At 39.3% G+C, this 27989-nt stretch overlaps 1 protein-coding gene across 2 annotated transcripts in view; it reads right to left on the reverse strand.

Annotated features, from left to right (window-relative positions):
• LOC106875567 (leucine--tRNA ligase, cytoplasmic) overlaps positions 1–27989 on the reverse strand; it is a 201144-nt gene that overhangs the window by 148894 nt on the left and 24261 nt on the right. For both annotated transcript variants that reach the window (XM_089365507.1, XM_089365508.1), the window contains exons 5-10: positions 22015–22146; positions 13077–13238; positions 10920–11032; positions 6518–6581; positions 5136–5203; positions 1512–1737 (exon numbers count right to left, since the gene is read on the reverse strand). In XM_089365507.1, the coding sequence (XP_089221633.1) occupies positions 1512–1737; positions 5136–5203; positions 6518–6581; positions 10920–11032; positions 13077–13238; positions 22015–22146 (765 nt within the window). The remainder of the gene's footprint in view (positions 1–1511; positions 1738–5135; positions 5204–6517; positions 6582–10919; positions 11033–13076; positions 13239–22014; positions 22147–27989) is intronic.

Genomic DNA, 27989 nt, shown 5'->3' on the forward strand with positions numbered 1-27989 from the left:
TTACCTCTATCATCAGGTATTTCCATAACAGCACCGTCTGAGCGTGATCATTGCCAGAGCAACTGTCTGGCTTCCGTGCCAGTGGCACGTAAATAGCACCATTTGAGCGTGATCGTTACCAGTGTTGCCTTACTGGCACGTGAAAAAACATTCTAGCAAGGTCGTTGCCAGTGCCACTGGACTGGCTCCTGTGCAGGTTGCACGTAAAATACACCATTTTGTGCATAGCTGTTGCCAGTACTGCCTGACTGGTCCTCATGCTGGGGGCACATAAAGGCACCCACTACACTCTCTGAGTGATTGGCGTTAGGAAGGGCATCCAGCTGTAGAAACTCTGCCAAATTTAGATTGGAGCCTGGTGTAGCCATCTGGTTTCACCAGTCCTCAGTCAAATCATCCAACCCATGCTAGCATGGAAAGCGGACATTAAATGATGATGATGAAGATATGTCATTCATTCAAATGTCTATATTAAGTGTAGTCATCATTCTTGAATACATCTGCCAATGTTCTTTGGATATCTGACTGCTTTCTTGATTGGCTTATTCATGGATCCACATTCAGTGACCAAATAATCTTGCGTACACCCAAGCCCCAAGCAACCCATCTGCCTTTTCTTTGCCCTTTATTGTTTACTGTCTCATTTCCCAGATCCTACTCAAAGCACTGCATCTAGTCCAGTGGTTTCCAAACCTTTTTCAGGCTGCCACCCACTTGGTGCCCAGAGCTGCATTCCACCCCCAGCTCACCACCACAAACGTAGAACAAATTCAAAACAACTGTACTTCACAAACTTTCTTTCTTTAAACTACAGCTCTCTTGAATCTACCGACACCCCTACACACACCCACCACTTTTTTATTTTACTACAGACATTGACCTATAGAAGTTCAAGTGAAGGCACGTAGCTTAGTGGAAACCATGGGAGCCACTGTCAGGTACTGCATCATCATCATCATCATCATCATTTAACGTCCATGGAAGATGGATGTTAGATGATAATGCAGTACCAGGCAGTGGCTCTCATGGCCTTAATTGATTGGAAGTGTTATCATGTACATTGTTTTGTCTTGGTATAAAAAGATGGGCTACAGCAAATATTCTGCTTAATACCACAGCAGGAGTAGTGGGGGAGCATCATAACCATGTGTTGAGAGGAATTCTTTGGGGTTTGAATAATTCACCATGGAAACATGGGTGTTTTGTTCAACATCCTTAAACAAACCTTATTCAGGGACCTTTTGAGTGGAATGGGCTACACGACCTGAAGAAAATTCTAACTGGGCCCCACCTGCGAGGTCATGCGCTGTTTATCTTGATATGAGATCACCATGTCGTGCACATATGGTTGTGATGCATGTGCCTGGTGTACCCTTATCAGACTGGTAGTCATGATGGGTACACTGGGCTTCGTATATTTGTACTCCAGTGTCACTTTGATGGCATGCACTTCTCTCTCACTCTCTCACCCACCACCACCACCACCACCAACAACAAAAAGAATACCTAACCTGTCCAACAAATTCCAGAAGAGTGTTTATTTGTGCGTTTCCATGGGTTATACCCTGATAACTCATGTTCCTGGCAGCTCGACGAGTACTGACAAACACTTCTTTATGGCAACTTTCAAATGCAATGTATGTCATGGTTGGGTGAATCCAGCAGTTTGTTTGACCATACATAGTCTCTGGTCGCAATGTGGCTGCCACTAAAAACACCTTTCTTCCTTTCAGAGGACTGCAAGAAGAACAACAACAATAAATGAGAAAGAAAAAAAAAAGAGTCATTAAAGAATTTAAAATTACATTAATGTTTGGATTTAAGTCTTATTGCTTGGCATCTTGAGTCTCTTTTAATACAGCTTCAGGCCAAACAAAGCCCTTGTGTGGAGGTGTATGTATAGTTGAAATTTATAGAAAAACAAAATATGAAGACAGGTGTATGAACAATAAGCAAGTGTATTAGTTTGATGCTCAGGAAAAATGGAAAAGTCTTTTATGTTTCAAGCCTACGCTCTTCAATAGGAAGGAATAAGAAAATTTAAACAGAGAAAAATTAAACAGGCGCAGGAGTGGCGGTGTGGTAAGTAGCTTGCTTACCAACCAAATGGTCCCGGGTTCAGTCCCACTGTGTGGCACCTTGGGCAAGTGTCTTCTACTATAGCCTTGGGCCGACCAAAGCCTTGTGAGTGGATTTGGTAGACGGAAACTGAAAGCAGCCCGTCGTATATATGTGTGTATATATATATATATATATATATATATATATATATATATATGTGTGTGTGTGTGTGTGTGTGTGTGTGTGTGTGTGTTTGTGTGTCTGTGTTTGTCCCCCCAACATGGCTTGACAACCGATGCTGGTGTGTTTGCGTCCTCGTAACTTAGCGGTTCAGCAAAAAAGAACGATAGAACACGTATTAGGCTTACAAAGAATAAGCTCTGGGGTTGATTTGCTCGACTATAAAGGCGGTGCTCCAGCACAGCCACAGTCAAATGACTGAAACAAGTAAGAGAAAAGATAAAAAAATAAAAGAGAAAGAGAGAATGAAAAGAACTTGCAGATTTCAGTGGTCCAGCATGGCGAATCATATACATGTCATCATCATTTAACATTTGTTTTCCATGCTGGCATGAGTTGGACAATTTGACAGGACCTGGCTCCCATATGTCTGTTTTGGCTTGGTTTCTACAGCTGGATACCCTTCTTGATGCCAACCACTTTACAGGGTGCTTTCAACATAGCACCAGCTCAGGTGGATATGAGTGTGTGTGTGTGTGTGTGTAAATAAGGAGGTGCTGAAAAGTTCCTGGCTTTGGATAAAAGAAAATACAGGATGATCTATTAATTATGATTTTATTCAACATATTCACTTCTCAGATTCACACACTTATTGCAATAGTCCTTCAGTTCTTTGTAAACCCTGTAAAAGAACTTGAAAGGGTGGGCCTCGAACCAGACTTTTCACGAGATCCTTAAAACCAGGAAGTTTTCAGCACCCCTTCATATGTATGTGTGTGTATGTTTGTGTCTCCTTGTCTAGCCATTGCATGATTCTTGTAAATGAATGTTATTCATTTCCAATATTCTGTGAAAACATGCTTGGGCATGGGGCAACATTTCCTTGCTTGGATACAGGTGGGGATTGGTGACAGGAAGGACATCACGGTAAGCTCAAAGCCAATTTCTGAAATTAATAAATAATTACCAGTCCAGGGCAGCAGATTGTGATGGAATTGTTAGAGTATCAGAGACAATGGAATGCCTTGTGAAATTTGCCTTTTTCCTGCCAGATTTTTGTGTTCTAGTAGTAATGTCACTGGTGCCAAGCTATATTCAACCTTGCCATTCCTTTAACCCTTTTGTTACCATATTTCTATTGAGATGCTCTGTATTTCTTTCAATTACTTTAAATATAACAAAGAATTTAGTAAAATAACTTAGTTATCATTAAACTAGTGTTAGGAACATAAATTGTGACTAAGGTTTGGTGGAAGATTTTAATTCAAATCTTATAAAAACAAGACTAGAGAGCCAGAGGCGGTTTCAGCCAGGTTGGTATCAAAAGGGTTAAAGACTGGTCACAAGAAAAGAAAAGACTGATATACACAGGTCTTTCATAAAAAGGTAAAAAAAATCTGCTCCCATCTTTGCTTTGGAGAGGAACTTTCCAGATGTAAATTCATGATTTCAAAAGATATAGAGATGTCTCCCAGTTCTATTATCCCTACTGCACAAATTGCTATAAAAGTTGAATCTCCCTTGCTAATTTACATCACTCACTACTATATGTCATTATGCAAAGGGCCTTTGATGATTCAGTTTAATGATAAAATACATTTTTTCCTTAAACATCAACAACAACCATTGTTTTAGTCATAAAGTTTTACTCCAGATTATAACCTTGTTGCAATAGTGAGCTTGAAGTGGTCAAGTTGATGAGGCATGTCACTACGAGCCAATGGGTCAACAACTCATATCTTGTAAAACAATTACACCAAGGTACAAACTCTTGTTTGCTCAGTTCACTTAGCTGTAAACGCATGACTGTGTGGTAAGAAGCTTGCTTCCCAACCACATGGTTCCAGGTTCAGTCCCACTGTGTGGCATCTAAGGCAAATGTCTCCTACTATAGCTTCGGGCTAAGCAAAGCCTTGTGAGTGGATTTGATAGACAGAAACTGAAAGACGCCCGTCGTATATATATATTTGTGTGTCTGTGGTTGTCACCCTACCATCACTTGATAACCGATGTTGGTGTGTTTCTGTCCCCGTAACTTAACGGTTCAGCAAAAGAGACCGATAGAATAAGTACTAGGCTTACAAAGAATAAGTCCTGGGGTCAATTTGTTTAAATTAAAGGCGGTGCTCCAGAATGGTCACAGTCAAATGACTGAAACAAGAACATAATATACACCATTATAAAGAACAGCATAGAAACATATTCAAATCTTTCTCTAAATCTACAGAAAACAGTGAGAAGATATTCAAATACTCAACCTCAGTCCAAAAGTCACATTGAAATCAGACTTTGGTTCTTACTGAAGGGCTGCAATGTGCACACCCTGTATGCACACGCAGCTCACAGACTTGTGTTGTGCTCACAACACAACTTTCCACAACACCAGGCATGTAACTTTGACTACGAAGAATCTCATGGTGCTTACCATGTTGTATTAAAGATTTTTGTATACCGAGAAAAACCAGACAGTGAGTTAAGCGAGAGACAAAGCATCTACCTAAATCAGTGGTTCCCAAACTGGGCAGTACTGCCCCACTCCCTGGAAGCAATGGAAAGATCCAGGGGGCATTGAAGAAAGGTGGGGACAATAACGGGGTAGCCAAAAGGGGGTAATGGATGTAGAAACAACAAAATAATGGGTTGATTAGGTTAAGTCTTATTTGTGAAATACAGTTATTTTACGTTTGCTGCTGAAAGTGTTCTATGTTTGTGGTGGTGGGTGCTAGGAATGTGACTTGGGTGCCAAGGAGGCAGAACCCCTAAAAAGTCTGGGAACCACTGATCTATACCAAACTATGCCAAGCTGAGTTGAGGAGAAAAAAAATGTTTCAGATTGTATCTGGTGCCAAATTTCTGTCACTGAATATGAAAATAATTAAGTAATTATTTATTACCTTAATTTGGCAGGAAAAGGTTCCATTAGACCCATTTTAATTAGGGTATATTCCTGTGGACCAACACCCTGCAAAAGGAAAAATGGAGAAACATCATTTAGTGAATAGAAGTAGTTCTGCTGGTGAGGTACAATGTGGGGGTGGTGTCTACCTATATTTGATACAAACATTTTTTTTCATGCTCAGAATAATAAAGTACCCATATCAGATGCTAGCTGTTGGGACACTACATAATCATTATCCTTTAATGTCTGCTTTCCATGCTGGCATGGGTTGGACGGTTTGACACGGAGTTGTCCAAACACCAGTGGTCTGTTGAGGCATGGTTTCTACGGCTGGCTGCTCATCCTAATGCCAACCATTTAACAGAGTGTGCTGGGTATTTATACTTGTACATTATATAATCCTTAAGCTTAATGTCAGTAGCCATCCCCTAATTTATGAAAAAAAATACAAAAATCCTGGTATAGAACTGTGCACTTCACAGTTCCAGCGACGCGGTATTTGGCTGTTGTGCGCATGCTCACATATCCGAGATAGGAAGCTTCACATTAGGGAGAGATAGCACTGTCGTTCATGCAGTGCTGGTGAAAGGTAGTGTTTCTTTTTGACTCCACGTGTGTTGTCCTTAAAAACGTGGTTACATTCTTGAAAGTGACAAAGTGTAGAATTAGATTATTATCCTGCTTCCAGCTTCAGTGTTGCTACCAGGATTTGAAAAATAGGACAGATTTCCCCACCTTATTTTGTGATTTAGGGGGGATTTTTGAAAAACAAGGGGGAATTCACAGCAGCGGTCAATCAACAAATTAAACACACTACCCAGCAGTGGCTAAAATGAATACTGGGATTGATTTGTTTGACTAAACCCTTTGTGGCAGTGCTCCAGTATAGCCACAGTCCAATGACTGAAACAAGTGAAAGGTAACTGCTGAATTTTTGCAAATACTTGGACAATGCTAAGATATGGCTGCATGGTGAGAAGCTTGCTTCTCAATCACATGGTTCTGGGTTCAAATCCCACTGTATGGCATCTTGAGCAAGTGTATTCTACCATAGCCCCAGGCCAACCAAAGCCTTGTGAGTGGATTTGGTAAACTCAAAGAAGCCCATCACATATATGTGTGTGTATGTGTGTGCCTTTGTGTGTCCCCACACCACTGCTTAACAACCAATGTTGGTTTGTTTACATCCCTATATCTTAGCAGTACAGAAAAGAGGCATTATTCACACAATAAATACACCTTGATAAAAATTTTAAAAATTGAGAATTTTTTCCTGTATCTAAATACATTTTTAATGTAGGGGGGGGGGGTCAAACAATAGGGTTAAAACAGATAGAAGCTAATAAGGTTTTTTAAATGTTTTTTAAAATTCCTTACCTCACCACTACTTCTGTCATGATCCATGCATGGTTGATCGTCTAATGGAGAAAAAATTGTGTACCTGTAAAAAGAGATGAAAAGAAAAATTTACTTTACTTTCTGACAACCATTTTTCAATATATTTCCTACAATGAAAGAAAAGTGAGCCGATCAACTGATTGGTATTCAAACAATAACAGACATGTTCCAATCTCTGGCCTACAGCCATGATATCTTCTCTATCTGGCTACCATCATGGCCTTTGTTCCTCAAAGCTGGCTGAACAACCTCAGATGTTCCTGGCCAACTCATTTTTCCACCTTTCATTACTCTTGCTGCATACAACAGCTCCACCACAACCCTACACACACACACACCCAACCTCATATTGACCATCCAGTCCTTCCGCAGAATGTTGACCCTCTGGAATCTTTACCCTGTTCATGTCTTTCTGGCAGATCTTGACTAGCAACTGCTTAAGAAGCTCACCTATCTTTGTGGACCAGTAAAGATCATGGGCAATACTCCTTCCACCAGATTCAGTCATTGGAGAAAAAAATATCCATTACCACAAAGTGATGAAGCATGATATTTGAATGTTGGGCCTCACAGAGGCAATGACAAGTGACTGAGATCTTTGGCAATATGCTGTGCTTGAGAAAACTTGTCGATCAAGTAAAATCATAGTTATGGCCAATGCCAGTGTCACATAACTGGCACTGGTGCCAGTGGCACATAAAAGCACCCTTGCCACTAGCAAGTAAAAAAACACCCTTTACACTCTTGGAGTGGTTGGTGTTAGGAAGGGCATCCAGCTGTAGAAACCAAGCCAAATCAGACTGGAACCTGGTGCAACTCTCTAGCTTGCCAGTTCCAATCAAACTGTCTAACCCATGCCAGCATGGAAAGCAGTCGTTAAATGATGATGATAATAAATTTGTTCCTTCTATCATAGAGGCTCCTTTTCATTTTGCAAGCTGCAAGTTCAACCCCTTCCCAAGAGTACTCACACCACAAAAAGCACCCAAAACACTCTTTAGGTGATTGTAACCAAGTGAAGGAGAGGTAACACAGGGCTTGAGAGGGCTCTTTAGTCTTGCTGATGGCAAGGAAACTTCTGTAATGTTGGTGCTACATAAAAAAAAAAGTCACCCAGTACATTCTGTAAAGTGGCTGGTTTCAGGAAGGGTATCCAGCTGTAGAAACCATGCCAAAGATGAGACATTGAAGTATGATGTGATCCACAGACAACTTAAATCCATTAGAATCATCCTATTCACGCCAGTGGCACGTAAATCACCCACTACACTCTTGGTGTGGTTGGCGTTAGGAAGGGCATCCAGCTGTAGAAACTCTGCCAAATCAGATTGGAGCCTTGTGTAGCCATCTGGTTTCACCAGTCCTCAATCAAACCGTCCAACCCATGCCAGCATGGAAAGCGGACGTTAAACGACGATGATGATGATGAAAATGATGATGCTGATGATGATGTGACAGCTAACAACTCAGCAGTGCATTTACTCGACATATTAATGAAAATATAGGTCACAGTAACCTATAAGGACTAATGATTTGACTGATGAGAAAAAAGTAATGAATCACTGAATCAATTGTGCAGATAGTTATTCTAAGTGTAGTAGTTGGTCTTTCACTCTATTTTGCTTTCATTTTTCCCCTTCACTGTGTTTCCGTTATATGGCAAGTATTAAAATATATGGCATTTATGGCATTATAAAATGATGTCTCATGTTTATTATCATCTTTAAATGTTGAATTTTTTACAGTGTTTACACTTTACCACATTGCAGAATAGAAATAAAATAGCAGGGAAAAAGTTATAATTTTGAGTTAGAAAAAAATAGTAAAAGAGAGAAATGTCATGTTATAATGTGACATTTAAATATTACAAATAATAATTACAGTAATTAAACAAATAATATTATAAGTCATTAACTGACAACACATGACTTGTAAACAGTCGTAACACATCATCATATCATCATCGTTTAATGTCCGCTTTCCATACTGGCATGGGTTGGATGGGGTTTGACTAAGGACTAGTGAGCCAGAAGGCTACACCAGGCTCAATCTGATCTGGCAAAGTTTCTACAGCTGGATGCCTTTCCTAATGCCAACCACTCCAAGAGTGTAGTGGGTGCTTTTACGTGCCACCAGCACGAGGGCCAGTCAGGCGGTTCTGGCAATGACCATGCTCAAAAGGTATTTTTACATGCTACCTGCACGGGAGCCAATCCGGCAGCACTGGCAACAATCACGCTCGGATGTGCTTTTAACAGTTTGTTTATAATAATAAAAGCAAAATTTTGTCCGTCCGTCAGGGACCCCTGTATCTCAGTCTACATTTGCACTGCATAGGTTGACCCAAGGATTGAAAATCTGCCCTTCATTTGGTTCTTGAACATCCAGCATTGGGATCTGATTTAAAAGCATTTGGGTTACTATTTCTAGCAGGTAAATCTTGGCTGATTCATGCCATCTTGATGTCAGAGATCAAGGGGGAGATAAATGACATTCACTTTGTTAATTTTATGCCAAGATAAGAACTCTGGGACAAATTGACCAACAGGTGGAGTTCAAATTGGTCCTGGGACACTAGAATGATTGTATTACAGAATTAATTCTCATCCGTCCTTAACCTCTGTTCAAACACCACCGGGGCATATAGTCAATATAGACATATTTATAGTCATGCTGTTTAGCTCTCTTTAGTTTTGGGCTGCAGGTACAATTAGCTTTCCACAGGAGACTGCTCAAAGGTCCACATGGAGTGCAGCTTTTAAGCTAGTATAATATAAAAAATAAATTACAATTATCATTATCAGATCGTTACCAGCGTTGCCTTACTGGCACTTGTGCTGGTGGGCACGTTAGAAAATCATTAGAGCGAGGTCGTTGCCAGTGCCGCTGGACTGGCTCCTGTGCAGGTGGCACGTAAAAAACACCATTTTGAGCGTGGCCATTGCCAGTACCGCCTGACTGGCCCTCATGCCAGTGGCACGTAAAAGCACCCACTACACTCTCGGAGTGGTTGGCGTTAGGAAGGGCATCCAGCTGTAGAAACTCTGCCAGATCAGATTGGAGCCTGGTGCAGCCATCCGGTTCACCAGTCCTCAGTCAAATCGTCCAACCCATGCTAGCATGGAAAGCAGACGTTAAACAATGATGATGATGATATAATGTCCATTTTCCATGCTGGCATGGTTGGACAGGAGCCAGCAAACTAAAGGACTGCCTTTTTGTATTGAGAAATGTCACTCTTTATATATATATACAAGATGTGTATAATTATAAACCCCATAAATTTGAAGTGAAGCAAATGAGAAAAAAATAGAAATAGACACTTCTGGAAGAAGAAAGGGTAGGTGGTAGAATACATTTTAGTTAAATGGGTTCAGTCGCAGCTGTATGGTTCAGGAGTTTGTGTCACAACCATGTGGTTTTGGGGTTCAGCCCCAGTGTGTAGTACCTTGGGCAAGTGTCTCCTACCAGAGCTGTGGGCCAAACTATATCTTCTGGATGAATTTGTATCATCCATTTAATGTCCACATTCTATTCTGGCATCAGTTGAAGATTTTACCAGGATCAAATGGATTTGAGGACTGCATCATGTTCCCATTTTGTGCTTTAACATAGTTTCTGTGCCCAAATGCCTTTCCTAATGCCAACCACTTTACAACATGTAGTGAGTACTCTTTCCATGGCACCAGCATTAGTGAGGTTGCCATGCAACATGCAAGATTAAGATCCCCTTTAATGAAGGGCACACAATAGTGAGGAAAGTTGGTTTATGTTAGGATATAGGAGGTTAAAATCTGAAGAGATTAGATTTCATAAACAGAAACTGAACAAAGCCTGTCATGTGTGTGTGTGTGTGTGTGTGTGTGTGTGTGTGTGTGTGTGTGCGTCTTTATGTCTGTGTTTGTCCCCCCACCATTGCTTGACAACTGATGTTGGTAAGTTTGCATCCCTATAACCCAGTAGTTCAGCAAAAGATACCGTTAGAATTAGTAGGCTTTCAAATAATAAGTCCTGGGGTTGATTTCTTCAACCAAAAAACCCTTTGAGGTGGTGCTCCATCATAGCCACAGTCAAATGACTGAAACAAGTAAAAGAATATATACACATATATGCACACACAGACATATACACGTGCAAACGTGGGTGCACGTCTTTATGTCTTTGTGTGTCTCCCCACCATTTGACAATTGGTCTTCATTCATTTAAGTCCTGATAACTTAACAGTTTGGCTAAGGACACCTAGAGCATAAGTAACAAACTTAGAATAAATACTGGGGTTGATTTGTTCGACTAACCCCTACAAAGTGGGGCTCCAAGTATGGTTGCAGTCCACAGACTGGAACAAGCCAAAAAAAAAAAAGGTAAATTAAAGAATACATACCGTTTCCCGAATTTCACTTTGTCATGCTCATTCAGTTTCAGAAAATGCCATCGAACAAATGAATCATAATATGGGTTTGCATCCGTTGTGATGAACGATCGACGCCAATCAACCTAAGATTTATTTTCAAAAAGAAATGAATTAGAAATAATTTCAAAATAACTAAAGAGAAATGTAACATCATAATGTCAGTTGTTTTTGTAACAAATAATATTCAATCTACTTTTGGTCTTAAGCCAAACATTGTATGTATGTACGTATGTATGTATGTATGAGTATGTATCATTTTTTTATTCATTTTATCTAGTTTCAGCTCATGAGCTGTGGCCATGCTGGGGCACCGCCATTTACATTTATGGACACTGTGTATATATACTCATGTATGAATTCTATATATCGTGTCTGTTCTACTAAACTTGTATGTATGTACGTACATATGTATATATATATGGAAATAGATCACCCATTTCTAGCCATTTAGATACAACAGGGACTAGTTTCCCGCCCCTCTCCTTTTTGTTTTTGTTTCTTTTCTCTCTCCGCTTATATGTATATAAATATATATATATATATAAATATGGAACAAAAATGCAATAGAGGACATTAAAATAGTCGGACAGATGGACGATACAAAGGCAGACAAAAGAAACAAGAAAAAAAAAGGACAAGCGAAAAAAGACGGGTCATTCTTGGCTTTCTTTCATCAGTCAAGTCCCAGAAGTCATGACCATTTCGGGCAGGTACACTGGAGATGGTTCGATCTGGTTGCCCCACAAAAAAGTCTAAGATAAGAGCATTAAACCACGAGGCTATAGTAGAAGACACTTGTCCAAGGTGCCACGCAGTGTGACTGAACCTGGAACCATGTGGGTGGTAAGCAAGCTACTTACCACACAGCCACTCCTACATATATTCCAGAATGTTCGGAGTCCAATACATCAGGTGTTAAAGTAAATAAAGATGGGGGAAAGAGAAGAAAATAGAAGAAGAGAAAAACAGGAAAAGCGGAGAGAAAAGAAACAAAAAACAAAAAGGAGAGGGGTGGGAAACTGGTCCCTGTTGTATTTAAATGGCTAGAAATGGGTGACCTATTTCCATATATATATATATAAAAGTGCATACATACATACAAGTTTAGTAGAACAGACATGATATATAGAATTCATACATGAGTATATATACAGAGTGTCCATAAATTATCTTTACAATTTGAAAAATTCAAAAAGAATAGAAATAAAAAACACAGGCATGGCTGTGTGGTTAGGAGTTTGCTTTCCAGCCACACGGTTCTGGGTTCTGTCCTACTGTGTGACTCCTTGGGCAAGTATTTTCTACTATACCCTCAGCTGACTGAAATCTTGAGAGTGGATTTGGCAGAAGAAAACTGGAAGAAGCTCATTGTGTGTGTGTGTCTGTGTGTGTGTGAGAGCATTTATTTGTTTGTCCTGTCACCACTGCTTGATGACTGGTGTTGGTGTGTTTACGTCCCTGTAACTTAGCAGTTCAACAAGAGAATGACAGGAGTTGAATGCAACCTGCTGAGTCATTATTCTTTTACCTTTTATCGTTTACTTGTTTCAGTCGTTAGCCTGTGGCCAAGCTGGGGCACATACACAATGGACTTCACAATTTCCATCTACCAAAGCCCTCTCACAAAATGAACCTTCAGTTTAAGATACTTGCCCAAGATGCCATGCAGTGGAATCAATTTCAGAAGCACTAAGAATAATCCTCCTGGTGATGTAAGGAACTCACGGCAGTGCCACACAAAAGCGCTCATACGGTACCACATAAGCGCACCAGAGCAGTGCCATGCAAAAGCACCCTGTGGTACCACATAAAAGGCACCCAGTACACTCTGTAAAGTGGTTGGCGTTAAGAATGGCATCCAGTCATAGAAACCATGCTAAATCAGGCTGGAGTTTGTTGCAGCTCTCCAGCTTGCCAGATCTGGTCAAACTAACCCATACCAGCATGGAAAACAGATGTTAAATGATGATGATGATAATGACGATGATGATGATGATGATGATGATGATGATGATGATGATGGTGGTGATGATGATGATGATGAAGCATGGCTGTGAAGCAACCTTCTCTGTTGTAGAGCTTTCCCTAATCCTAATTTTGATTTATGTTCATTAGATATTTACGTACTTTTAGTCCCATTCTCTTCAAATCGTGAATAGCTAATGGAGGGAAATAGCGGAGCCAATAAGCAGAATCGGTAAATTTCACAATCTCTTTGTCGTTTAATCCCATCGCAGTCATAATTTGCCACTGGTATTTCATGCCTGCACTTTTGGCATTTAATTTGCTCTGAAATAAAATTCACAAAAATAAAATTTTAAATATTATACACAACATTAACCCATTACCTACCAGTGATCTCATATGAGATCACTTAGAAATTACAAATTTCGTAATTATCTGTCAATATTTACACATATCTAACCTTTTTGCTATATCTACTTAGGTATATTTCTCTGATATTCAAATGAGGTTTGCTAATTTTTCACTCAATATCTCGCTTATTTCTATTTAAAATGTTATTTTGATCATTCCAACGTGTTTCTAAGACTGTTTTATGCTAGAAATCAAAGTTTCATAAAAGAAATTCCAGTTAATAGAATTATGGGAGGTAATGGGTTAAAAAAATAATTCAATTTGAATATGGCAAAACAAAAAACAAAACATATCACAAGAAAAAATACAATATTGTAATCATTGTTATGAAGGTGTATCATAATTCCTGTCATTTATCTAAGTTAGAAACAATGGCAAGCAGACAGAATCATTAGCATGCCAGGCAAAAGCTTAGCAGCATTTCTTCTGGTTTTACATTCTGAGTTCAAATGCTTCTAAGATCAACTTTGCCTTTCATCCTTTTGGGGGTCAATAAAATAAATACCAATTGAACACTGGGGTTGATGTAAGGAACCAATCTACCCTACAAAATTTCAGTCTTTTGAGTAGTCGACAGAATCTTTACTGTGCCAGACAAAATGCTTAGCGCCATTTCCTCTCGCTTTACATTCTGATTGTGAAGGCATGTGTGTGGCTTAGTGGTTAGGGCATTCGGCTCACAATCGTAAGGTCGTGAGTTCAATTCCCAGTGACGTGTTGTGTCCTTGAGCAAGACACTTTACTTCACGCAGCTACAGTCCACTCAACTGGCAAAAATGAGTTGTACATGTATTTCAAAGGGCCAGCCTTGTCACACCCTATGTCACACTAAATCTCCCTGAGAACTATAATGAGGGTACACATGTCAGTGGCGTACTCAGCCACTTGCATGTTAATTTCATGAACAAGCTGTTCCATTGATCGTATCAGCTGGGACCCTCGTCATTGTAATTGATGTAGTGCTCTTATATACTGATACAAATTCTGCCAAGTTCAACTTTGCCCTTTATCTTTTTAGGGTTAATAAAAGAAACATCAGTCAAGTACTGCGATCAATGTAACTGACTGACTAGCCTCCTCTCCCAAAATTTCAGGTCTTGTGTCTATAGCAGAAACAATTATTATTATTATTATTATTATTATTATTATTATTATTATTTCAAGCAGATGGACGTGTCTCCCAAAGCTCTGTAAGTTGTTGCCGTTTTTACCCGGAAATCTTTTGAAATCTGTTTTAAATTTTATATATTGTTGTAGCCAAGCTGACTAGGTTCTTGCGGAGCTAGTCGGTTAGGCGAGATTTCCCCATTTAGGGGTGAATTCTTCGTTTGAAAAACTTCCATTTTCACATTTCACACGTATCATATCTGAAAAATGTCGGAAAAAAAAATAACAAGCTGTTCTCTTCTCTCTGCATCACTCCCCGACAAAAAGAATGACGGGTCAAGTCTTTTTTCACCCCGCCCAGTTAATGCCATAAAAGGCAAAATGCCAGTGAAAAGAGCAGCCAGCTGTTCTCTTCTCTCTGCATCACTCCCCGACAAAAAGAATGACAGGTCAAGTCACATTCCACCTCGCCCAGCTGACGCCATAGTGGACAGTGTTCCTGATTCAGGTCTGTTTAACAGACTCTCTGCTGCTGACTTCCCAGCCCTCACCTCCACCATTGCTTCTACACCGGAGAGGGAGGAGGAAAAAAAGAACAAAGAAAACAAAGTAAACAACACGAGCAACAGTACCAAGACCACAACCAGTAGCCATTGTAACGGTTTCGCCTCCGCAGCTAAGCAGAGCTCAGAAGAAATCCAAGTGACAATGGCAGAAATAAAGAATGCCAAGGAATTGTTAAGAAGGGATGGCAATAATGTCTTCCTTAACACTCCACAAGCATTAATACAAACAACGAAAAGAAAAACAATAGTATACAAGGTATTCAATACAAAATACCAAAAGATGGAGAATGCTACTCCACAGAGATTGGAGTTAGCTCTAAAGCCGATATGGGGCCAAAAAAGCTTCGTAACCAAAGGGAAGCGCTTTGGAACAGTGGAAGTGCGCTTCCCAACGGAAGAGGATGCCATCCGGCACTCTACAACACCGTTAAAGGCGGAAGAATTATTACTCGTGCCGACATACCTTGGTCGACGTGTGACAGAAATAAAAATAAATCATGTGCCACCAGAACTGAACATCTCCTGGCTAGTGGCAGCTATGCTCTTCGACAGTGAAGAGACTGCCACTATCCTAAAGGTGAACAGAGTAAAAGAAAAAAACTGGTTGGGCATGGAAATGCATCTCCTTGTTCAGATTGAACAAGATAGCATAAATACCATACCCGACGCCATAAACCTGCCGGATGGCAGTAGAATACACATTGCAGTAGAGGGGCGCAGACCAAAGTGCTACCTCTGCAGCAGTGAAAAACACCTAAAAAGAGACTGCAAAGAATGGAGGCAGACAAAAACAGAAAATTGCAGCAACAACAACAACAACCAAAAGCCTCCACACCACCAACACCAGCACCACGAAAAGCGACACCACCATCTCCATCCATCACCAAACCAACACCAACACCAACACCAAGAACCTCCACACCAAAAAAGATAACAGAACCAGCAACAACAGAAATTGTAAAAGAATCTTCACCAGATCCGACAAACATTCCCTTTCCAGATCAGATCAGCTCGGATTGTGCGAACACTGATAGTGAAAAAGGGAAGTGGCAAACTGTACCACCAACAAAAAAACGAAAAAGAAAGACAAAAGAAACAATTGACAAAGAGGGGAGGCGCGAAAAAGGTGAGCTTCCCAACATCATCGGCAACAACAACACACACTCACAACAAATAGCAACACCTTCTCCACTGCAAACACCAGCACTCCCACACACCACAAACGTAACAGCCATCAACACAAAAAATGAACACCTATTAGACTTTTTAAAAAACAATACAAATGCAAACACCACAAATTTCATTATACCCCTACACAACGCACCACCAGCACACATACTCACACTAAAAATAACCCAAGAAAACTATAATAAAATAAAAGAAAAGTTTCCGAATGATGTTGGGTCGCTAGGGAGAAGCTTCTCCTAGAGCCTTTATCAAAATTTAGTGGAGACACCCACACGAAAACATAGGGGAGCCACCCCACCAGAAAACAGTAAGTAGAGCCTTTTCTCCTCTAATACTTTCCTTTTTAAAAAAAAAACATGGTAATTCTCAGAATCGGAAGCATAAACGTGAGAGGCCTCGGGTCGCCTTGGAAACAAGGTCACCTGTTGAACGACCTGAGGCTTTACAGTGTAGATGTAGCAGCCATTAGCGAAACCAGGCTCTCCAACCCGAAGGAACTCGCAGCCCTTTTTGGCGGGTACGAGATTTTCCTATCTCCGTGTCGGCCGGGAGCGGGCGGTGGAGGTACTGCGGTGCTATTTCGGAAAGGCCTAGACTTGAAAATAAGGGCAGTCTTCCTGGATCCGGAAGGTAAGTTGGTGGTCCTGGACGTCGATAGTAGTGATGGCGCTGCTTTCAGACTGCTGGCTGCCTACGCTCCGACAGGAGCAGGGCAGTCGGATTATTTCAAACGTCTGGAGGTTTTCCTAGGTACTTCTCGCACTTTAGTGCTAGTTGGGGACTGGAACGCTGTCCTAGACGAACGTATCGATAGGGTGGGTGCGGGAGCATCTAATAGGAAAGGGGGATGCAAGAGCCTCGCCAACCTGCTCAAACGCTTTCAGCTGTCCGACAGATATCGACTAGACAACCCGAGTGTGCCAATGTGGACTTGGACTAATCGCATCGGGTCGTCTAGATCGTACTTAGATAGATTTTTCTGTAGGCCAGCGGATAAGGATAGCATAGGGTGTCCACAATTCAACATAGTCGGCTACACGGACCACAAATTCGTGATCTGTACGGTCGACTTAGATAGGCTCCATAGACAAGGCCCCGGTTACTGGAAGCTAAACACGTCGACAACGGCGTGCAAAACCTACAGAGACCGGATTAGTTTATTAGTTAAGAGGGCTTTAACCGGGGCAATCATCAACAACAACTGGTGGTTCACCCTGAAGCGGGCAATTAGAGCAGAATCAATTAGGTTTAGTAAGGCTCTAGCTGTAGAACGTAAGAAAACAGAGCGGGATTTAGTTAACAAACTAGACGAGGCTCTTGGGACAGGCATCGCAACCGACGTGTTAGCAGCGAAGTTGGCCCCGACCAACACTTTGATGCCAAGCATGAAGGCTGCGTTGTCAGAGCTAAAGCACTTTCGGTAAGCGGGGAGGGGACTAAGGCCGCTCGATGGGCCCGCGTAGTTGAGGCGAAGCGTGGCAACAGAGCGACCATTCGGTCTTTGGTGGACCAGAACGACTGCGAGATTTCGGGACCGAAGCAGATGTGTTCGGCCTTTCAGCAGCACTTTGCTCAATTGTTCAGGACAAACGGTAGGACGGACGACGGAACAGATTTCGGTGTGTACCTAGACGGCCTGCCGCAACTCTCGACCAGCGAGGCCGAGTGCTGCGAAGGACCGATATCTGCCTGGGAAGTACGGGAAGCGATGAAAGGCTGCACAAGAGGTAGATCACCGGGTTTGGATGGTCTGCCTTACGAGCTTTATACGTCAATGCCAGACTTGTTTGCGGGCGTCTTGGCAAACGTCTACTGCAACTGGCAACAAAACGGGAGAATTCCTGCTTTTGTTTGTCGGGGAGTGGTGGCTTTGCTAAGAAAGGACCCAAACAAGGGGGACATTATAGGGAACTTTAGGCCCATCACTCTGCTCAACACAGAGTTGAAGATCTTGGCCAAGGTGCTAGCCAAGAGATTGGCGCCTGTTGTGGGCAAACTGATCGGCAAGGCGCAGACATGCGCTGTGCCGACTAGGTCTATCCACGACAACCTCCATCTCATGCGCTACATCATAGAGAGAATGGGTAACGAAGCTGGCGCGGGTGGGGCTTTGATCAATTTAGATCAGTCTAAAGCCTTCGATAGGGTCGACCATCGATACCTGGCAGCTGTTCTCAAGGCAGCTGGTTTCGGTCCGGTCTTCCGCGGGTGGATAGCTGCTTTATACAGCGGCATCTGCTCGGTCATACGGGTGAACGGCCATCTATCGGAACCATTCAACATCTCGCGTTCGGTTCGCCAAGGGTGTCCTCTCTCCTCCCTTCTGTATGTATTGACTCTCGAGCCATTACTGCGGAAGTTGGAGGCTTTGAGGGGCGTCCCGCGTGATCTGGGATGTGGAAGGAGCGTGTCTGCCTATGCCGACGACGTTACCGTGATGGTGTCGAGCCACAGGCATATTGACCTGATTGGCGAGACACTAAACGAGTATGAAGCGGTGACAGGTGCGAAAATTAACGCGGAAAAGTCAATGGGCTTGCAACTAGGCACCTGGAGGGGCAAGTCCATGCCGTCCAACAGCGTCGTAGGGCGCTGGACAGACGGACCCGTTAAACTGCTCGGGGTCTGGTTCGGTCCGGACCTCCAGTTGGAGAAAAACTGGGAAGAAGTGACGAACAGGGTGGCCAACCTCACCCAGAAATGGGCTGAGAGGAAGCTCTCCTTGAAAGGTCGAGCGGAGGTAGCGAATGCGTACATCGCATCCGTCATCTATTACCGTTTGACCGTCGTCCCTTGTCCCGACCGCTGGTTAACCAAGATGGTACGCTTGCTCTTCAACTTTTTGTGGAAGGGTCAGGTACCACTGGTCAGGCGCTCCATCTGCTGTCAACAGCCGCTGAACGGAGGCCTTGGCATGCCGTGGTTGCTGATGCGCAAACATGCGCTCAGGCTACGACATCTCAGGCGCTTCCTGGACGGTGAACAGGTGTGGTCGCCTTTCGTCAGACGCGATTTTCCGCAGCTCGTTTCTTTAACAGAGCTGCAATCCTGGATCAAACGTAGACCGAGAAAGGGCGCTTGGCACCTCGAGTGCCGCCAAGCTCTCACCGCCCTATGTCGGGCGGGTAGTGCGATCGGTAGTAGATCCACTCTAGCTTTCTACAGAGGGTTAGTGGGAGAAAAGTGCGACGACGTTCTCGGGGAAACTCTAGGCGTCGAGGATAATCAGCTAAGCAGTCTGTTCAGGAGAACTTTCGGGCCGGGGCCCATGGATAATTTCCAAAGGTCCCTCGCCTGGCAGTGCTACCGAGGTGCGCTACCTGTTCGAGATAAACTCTACCGACATGGAAGTGCCGTCAACCGGGCCTGCCCGAGGTGCGCTCAGGACGACGAAACCGTTCTGCACGCACTCGTCCAGTGCCCGAGCATTGCTGACCTGTGGGTCTATATCGAACAGCTACTGTCACGTGTAGGACGGATCCGGCTATCAGCTGGATCCATCGTGAGAATTGACCCGCCGACCTCCTTTAACCAGGAGGGCAAGGCAATTTTCCTATGCCTAGTGGCTGTAGCGAAAGAGGTGATATGGTGGACCCGTTTGAAAGGGTTAAAGACAGACACTTTCCTCTTTGGCCAAGGCCTCATCAACTTTTTCAAGTTCCACTTGAAAAGGAAGATGAGAGTAGAGAGGGAAGTGCTGTCTCATAGCAAATTCGTTGAAAGATGGGTGACTGTTGGAAAAATGGCCAGTATAAACGGACCAATTCTGAGAATACACCTGTAGAAAAAAAATTTAAAAAATAAAAATAAAGGTAATGTAAAAGGAGAAAGGGCTCTATACCCCTTTCTTATTTTTTCTGACCAGGCTCCCGTGGTTTTATGGGTTTTTCCACGTGTAACCTTTCCTTTTTCGAAGCGCCTCCCCCTTTGGGAGTTCTACTTATTTATTTATCTATTTATTTATCTATTTATTTATTATATCTTTCTTCGTTTTCTTCCTCTGTGTAGACGAACTTTCCTACCTTTTCGGACAAAACCTTTTGTAACCTCCGTCCTGTCTTTGTCCTTATATGTCTTTAATTGATATTAGCCCTTGTGGCCAATAAAACGAATTAATTATTATTATTATTATCATCACTACAATCTCGGAGTGGTAGGCGTTAGTAAGGGCATCCAGCTGTAGAAACTCTGCCAGATCAGATTGGAGCCTGGTGTAGCCATCTGGCTCACCAGTCCCCAGTCAAACCGTCCAACCCATGCCAGCATGGAAAGTGGACGTTAAACAATGATGATGATGATGATTATTATTATTATTATTATTATTATTATTATCATTAAAGCAGCAAGCTGGCAGAATAGTTGGCACTCTGAGTAAACTGAGCAGTGGCATTTCATCTGTCTTTACATTCAGAGTTCAAATTCCGCCAATTTTGCAATTCATCCTTTCAGGGTCGATAAATTAAGTACCAGTCAAGTACTGGGGTCAAGGTAATTGACTGTCTCTCTCGCCCAAATTTCAGGCCTTGTGTTTATAATAGAAAGGATTATTATTATCATTTTTCTTTATCACAGGTTTTGTTGGAGCTCCAGGAGTTTTGCATGCATAGCAATATTGCTACCTGGAGCCTATGGTACCATGCTATCCATTCTTTTCAGCTATCTAATACTTTCCTGACTATTCTGGCAATGCCAAGGAAGCAAACCAGGAGCTGCCAGGAACAGGAGTTATCAGGGTATAACCCATGGAAATGCACAAATAAACACTCTTCTGGAATTTGTTGGACAGGTTAGGTATTCTTTTTGTTGTTAGTGGTGGAGGTGGTGAGTGAGAGAGAAGTGCATGCCATCAAAGTGACACTGGAGTACAAATATACGAAGCCCATTATACCCATCATGACTAACCGTCTGATAAGGGTACTCCAGACACATGCATCACAACCATATGTGCAAGACATGGTGATCTCATATCAAGATAAACAGCACATGACCTCGCAGGTGGGGCCCAGTTAGAAATTTCTTCAGATTGAGTAGCCCATCCCGCTCAAAAGGTCCCTGCATAAGGGTTGTTTAAGGATGTTGAACAAAGCACCCATGTTTCCAAGGGTAAATTATCCAGACTCCAAAGAATTCCTCTCAACACATGGCTATGATGCTCCCCCACTACTTCTACTCATGATCAGAGATGCACGTATCGTCAGCCACTAACGGACATGCTCAACTGGTTAAGGTCAGACAACTGACAAGCAAATCTGTGGTATTGAGCAGAATATTTACTGTAGCCCATCTTTTTATACCAAGACAAAACAATGTACATGATAACACCTCCAATCAGTTAAGATCAGAAGACATGAGAGCCACTGCCTGGTTATTATTATTACTATTATTAGTGATATTAAATACTCTAGAAAACCTATATAGTTAAAGGTAATATATTTAGAATAATCCAACAGAATATATCCTTACATTCTTATCATACAAAAATTTAACTGTTGAATAACCTAATTTGAATACCTAACTGTGAGCAAACCAGTAAATGTTTGGAAAAAATTCCTTAGTAATTACCAATGTATGTGTATGTATAACCCTTCAGCATTCAGATTATTCTGTTAAATGCAATGCTTATTTATTCACATTGTTTTGAATTAATCATGTATTATCTTGGTGACTTGAGATTTCTATTATGTGATTGTTTAGTTTTAGAATGACATTGTATGGTAGGTGTGAGAGGTTGGATCTGGTGAATTTAGACATAAAACAGGTAGAATATTTGGGCTGGATATGGCCAGATTAAATGCTAAAGGGTTAAAGTCTAGAAAACCAGACTTTACCTTCTTTCCTTTAGTTTTGTCAACTGCTGCTGGTGAAGTGATTTCAATTTCTTCAACAGCTTCCTCTTCCAATGGAAAGTTGGGTGGGTTACCAAACATCCTTATTTCTCTCTTCAGTTTGTCTGCACAAGCCTATAAAAGAATAAATCAAAAGTATAAACAGCAAACGAAATTAAAGATTGAAACATAATAAAAAGTTGAAAAATTAAAGGATTTAATGTATTTTTTAAAATTTAAATTCGTATTTTTTATGCAGACATAAATATACAACATGGTAAGATAGTGAAATCTATGGAAACAAGTAAAATAGATATGACAACTGATAAGCTGACACTGTTCAACATTTGTTATATCTTTCATCTGTCCGTGCTGGCATGGACTGGACAGTTTGACAGGAGCTGCACCAGGTTCCATTATCTGTTTTGGCATGGTTTCTACAGCTGGATGCACTTCCTAGTGCCAACCACTTCACAGAGTGCACCGGGAGCCTTTGATGTGTACCAGTACAAGTGCTTTTCATGTGACACCAGTACTTTTTACATGGCACCAGCACTAATGCCTTTCATGTGGCACCAGCACCAGTGCTGTTTATGTGGCACCAGCACTTTTTACATGGTGCCAGCACAAGTATCTCTTATGTGGCACCAGTACTTTTTACATGGCACAAGAACTTTTTACATGGTACCAGCACAGTGCTTCTATATAGCACCAGCACCAGTGCTTTTTAGGTGGCACTGACACTTTTTGTGCGACACTGCACCAGTGCCTTTTATGTGGTACTAGCAAGAGCGTTTCTTATGTAGCACCAGCACCAGTGCTTTTTTACATGGTGCCAGCACCAGTGCTTCTGATGTGGCACCACCACTCTTTATGCAACCCCAACGCCAATGCTTTTTGCTTTGTTTATGCAATTAAAATTAAATGAACTGCACTACAGTGAATAACTAATTTCCTTCCTGTCTACTGAACTAAATGTTTTGACCAACACATCTGACCATGAAAAGTTAAGCAGTGTACTATATTTAGTAATGTATCATACAATTAATAAATATTTGGGCTTTTTAAAAAAAATTATTTCCTTGTTCTTATGATATTAGAGACTAGACTACCTGTGACCCGTTGGATCACTGGGAAACTCTGAGTTTCCCAGCAATAGAGTTTTGTTTTGTGGGTTTTTTATTTCCTTTTCCTGGTTATTTCACATGCTTTCAATGAATGTGACATCGAAATCACATGCAAATGGTCACTTCCTCCAGAAAAGGGAAGATTTGGCTGCTATTTCTTGCACGCTCTGCTGCTACATAACAAGTATTTCTGGTCCTTTATCGCAAATAACTGTTACGTGGTAGCAGGGCATTCTAGAAATAGCAGCCAAATACGTTGAATGCACTCAGAAAAAAAAAAAAAAACTCAGTCTAATAGAAAGATAAGAGTTTCTTCCCTTCCGCGATGAAGATTATTTTCGGAACATTTTCCCATTATGCACCGTTTTGAGTATTTATACCCGAAAATCTCTAATATCTTGAGAACTACTTTACCGATTTACGCGAAACTTATTTCATTTGATTCGTATTAACATTTCAGGGTAAACTTAATTCATGGTATTTTCCTATTATGTACCAGTTTTGCTGACTAACATTGCAAGCAAGTAAAAGTGAAACTGACTTTTAATGGGTAATCTTCCAGTTTAGGGAGGTAAAAAAGTAAATAAAAATACAAGGGAAATAACTTAACGTCTTACTAGTATTATCCGTACACTCCTCACCCCACCCGTTCGCGAGCACGCATTTTTTCCTTCATATTCGTTCACAGCAAGTTGTTTTACACCTATTACACTATTTTTTTTTAATTTTTGAGCTCGGGTCAAACGCTTTAGTTTGACCGTTATTTCCCTATACTGGAAGATTACCAGAAGTTGCTGTGCAGCCGGTACTATGATATTCAATCACGTGTGTGATTTATATATAAACAGTTAACTTCAATCACGTGTGTGATTTATATATAAACAGTTAACTTCAATCACGTGTGTGATTTATATATAAACAGTTAACTTCAATCACGTGTGTGATTTATATATAAACAGTTAACTTCAATCACGTGTGTGATTTATATATAAACAGTTAACTTCAATCACGTGTGTGATTTATATATAAACAGTTAACTTCAATCACGTGTGTGATTTATATATAAACAGTTAACTTCAATCACGTGTGTGATTTATATATAAACAGTTAACTTCAATCACGTGTGTGATTTATATATAAACAGGTAACTTCAATCACGTGTGTGATTTATATATAAACAGGTAACTTCAATCACGTGTGTGATTTATATATAAACAGGTAACTTCAATCACGTGTGTGATTTATATATAAACAGTTAACTTCAATCACGTGTGTGATTTATATATAAACAGGTAACTTCAATCACGTGTGTGATTTATATATAAACAGTTAACTTCAATCACGTGTGTGATTTATATATAAACAGTTAACTTCAATCACGTGTGTGATTTATATATAAACAGTTAACTTCAATCATGTGTGTGATTTATATATAAACAGTTAACTTCAATCATGTGTGTGATTTATATATAAACAGTTAACTTCAATCACGTGTGTGATTTATATATAAACAGTTAACTTCAATCACGTGTGTGATTTATATATAAACAGTTAACTTCAATCATGTGTGTGATTTATATATAAACAGTTAACTTCAATCACGTGTGTGATTTATATATAAACAGTTAACTTCAATCACGTGTGTGATTTATATATAAACAGTTAACTTCAATCACGTGTGTGATTTATATATAAACAGTTAACTTCAATCATGTGTGTGATTTATATATAAACAGTTAACTTCAATCATGTGTGTGATTTATATATAAACAGTTAACTTCAATCACGTGTGTGATTTATATATAAACAGTTAACTTCAATCACGTGTGTGATTTATATATAAACAGTTAACTTCAATCATGTGTGTGATTTATATATAAACAGTTAACTTCAATCATGTGTGTGATTTATATATAAACAGTTAACTTCAATCATGTGTGTGATTTATATATAAACAGTTAACTTCAATCATGTGTGTGATTTATATATAAACAGTTAACTTCAATCACGTGTGTGATTTATATATAAACAGTTAACTTCAATCACGTGTGTGATTTATATATAAACAGTTAACTTCAATCATGTGTGTGATTTATATATAAACAGTTAACTTCAATCATGTGTGTGATTTATATATAAACAGTTAACTTCAATCATGTGTGTGATTTATATATAAACAGTTAACTTCAATCATGTGTGTGATTTATATATAAACAGTTAACTTCAATCACGTGTGTGATTTATATATAAACAGTTAACTTCAATCACGTGTGTGATTTATATATAAACAGTTAACTTCAATCATGTGTGTGATTTATATATAAACAGTTAACTTCAATCATGTGTGTGATTTATATATAAACAGTTAACTTCAATCACGTGTGTGATTTATATATAAACAGTTAACTTCAATCATGTGTGTGATTTATATATAAACAGTTAACTTCAATCACGTGTGTGATTTATATATAAACAGTTAACTTCAATCATGTGTGTGATTTATATATAAACAGTTAACTTCAATCACGTGTGTGATTTATATATAAACAGTTAACTTCAATCACGTGTGTGATTTATATATAAACAGTTAACTTCAATCACGTGTGTGATTTATATATAAACAGTTAACTTCAATCATGTGTGTGATTTATATATAAACAGTTAACTTCAATCATGTGTGTGATTTATATATAAACAGTTAACTTCAATCACGTGTGTGATTTATATATAAACAGTTAACTTCAATCACGTGTGTGATTTATATATAAACAGTTAACTTCAATCATGTGTGTGATTTATATATAAACAGTTAACTTCAATCACGTGTGTGATTTATATATAAACAGTTAACTTCAATCACGTGTGTGATTTATATATAAACAGTTAACTTCAATCACGTGTGTGATTTATATATAAACAGTTAACTTCAATCATGTGTGTGATTTATATATAAACAGTTAACTTCAATCATGTGTGTGATTTATATATAAACAGTTAACTTCAATCACGTGTGTGATTTATATATAAACAGTTAACTTCAATCACGTGTGTGATTTATATATAAACAGTTAACTTCAATCATGTGTGTGATTTATATATAAACAGTTAACTTCAATCACGTGTGTGATTTATATATAAACAGTTAACTTCAATCATGTGTGTGATTTATATATAAACAGTTAACTTCAATCACGTGTGTGATTTATATATAAACAGTTAACTTCAATCACGTGTGTGATTTATATATAAACAGTTAACTTCAATCATGTGTGTGATTTATATATAAACAGTTAACTTCAATCACGTGTGTGATTTATATATAAACAGTTAACTTCAATCACGTGTGTGATTTATATATAAACAGTTAACTTCAATCATGTGTGTGATTTATATATAAACAGTTAACTTCAATCACGTGTGTGATTTATATATAAACAGTTAACTTCAATCATGTGTGTGATTTATATATAAACAGTTAACTTCAATCACGTGTGTGATTTATATATAAACAGTTAACTTCAATCATGTGTGTGATTTATATATAAACAGTTAACTTCAATCACGTGTGTGATTTATATATAAACAGTTAACTTCAATCATGTGTGTGATTTATATATAAACAGTTAACTTCAATCACGTGTGTGATTTATATATAAACAGTTAACTTCAATCATGTGTGTGATTTATATATAAACAGTTAACTTCAATCATGTGTGTGATTTATATATAAACAGTTAACTTCAATCACGTGTGTGATTTATATATAAACAGTTAACTTCAATCATGTGTGTGATTTATATATAAACAGTTAACTTCAATCATGTGTGTGATTTATATATAAACAGTTAACTTCAATCACGTGTGTGATTTATATATAAACAGTTAACTTCAATCATGTGTGTGATTTATATATAAACAGTTAACTTCAATCACGTGTGTGATTTATATATAAACAGTTAACTTCAATCATGTGTGTGATTTATATATAAACAGTTAACTTCAATCATGTGTGTGATTTATATATAAACAGTTAACTTCAATCACGTGTGTGATTTATATATAAACAGTTAACTTCAATCATGTGTGTGATTTATATATAAACAGTTAACTTCAATCATGTGTGTGATTTATATATAAACAGTTAACTTCAATCACGTGTGTGATTTATATATAAACAGTTAACTTCAATCATGTGTGTGATTTATATATAAACAGTTAACTTCAATCACGTGTGTGATTTATATATAAACAGTTAACTTCAATCATGTGTGTGATTTATATATAAACAGTTAACTTCAATCATGTGTGTGATTTATATATAAACAGTTAACTTCAATCACGTGTGTGATTTATATATAAACAGTTAACTTCAATCACGTGTGTGATTTATATATAAACAGTTAACTTCAATCATGTGTGTGATTTATATATAAACAGTTAACTTCAATCACGTGTGTGATTTATATATAAACAGTTAACTTCAATCACGTGTGTGATTTATATATAAACAGTTAACTTCAATCATGTGTGTGATTTATATATAAACAGTTAACTTCAATCACGTGTGTGATTTATATATAAACAGTTAACTTCAATCATGTGTGTGATTTATATATAAACAGTTAACTTCAATCACGTGTGTGATTTATATATAAACAGTTAACTTCAATCATGTGTGTGATTTATATATAAACAGTTAACTTCAATCACGTGTGTGATTTATATATAAACAGTTAACTTCAATCATGTGTGTGATTTATATATAAACAGTTAACTTCAATCACGTGTGTGATTTATATATAAACAGTTAACTTCAATCATGTGTGTGATTTATATATAAACAGTTAACTT

The sequence above is a fragment of the Octopus bimaculoides genome, chromosome Z (assembly GCF_046866305.1).
Source record: "Octopus bimaculoides isolate indiv1 chromosome Z, ASM4686630v1, whole genome shotgun sequence".
NCBI lineage: Eukaryota > Metazoa > Mollusca > Cephalopoda > Octopoda > Octopodidae > Octopus > Octopus bimaculoides.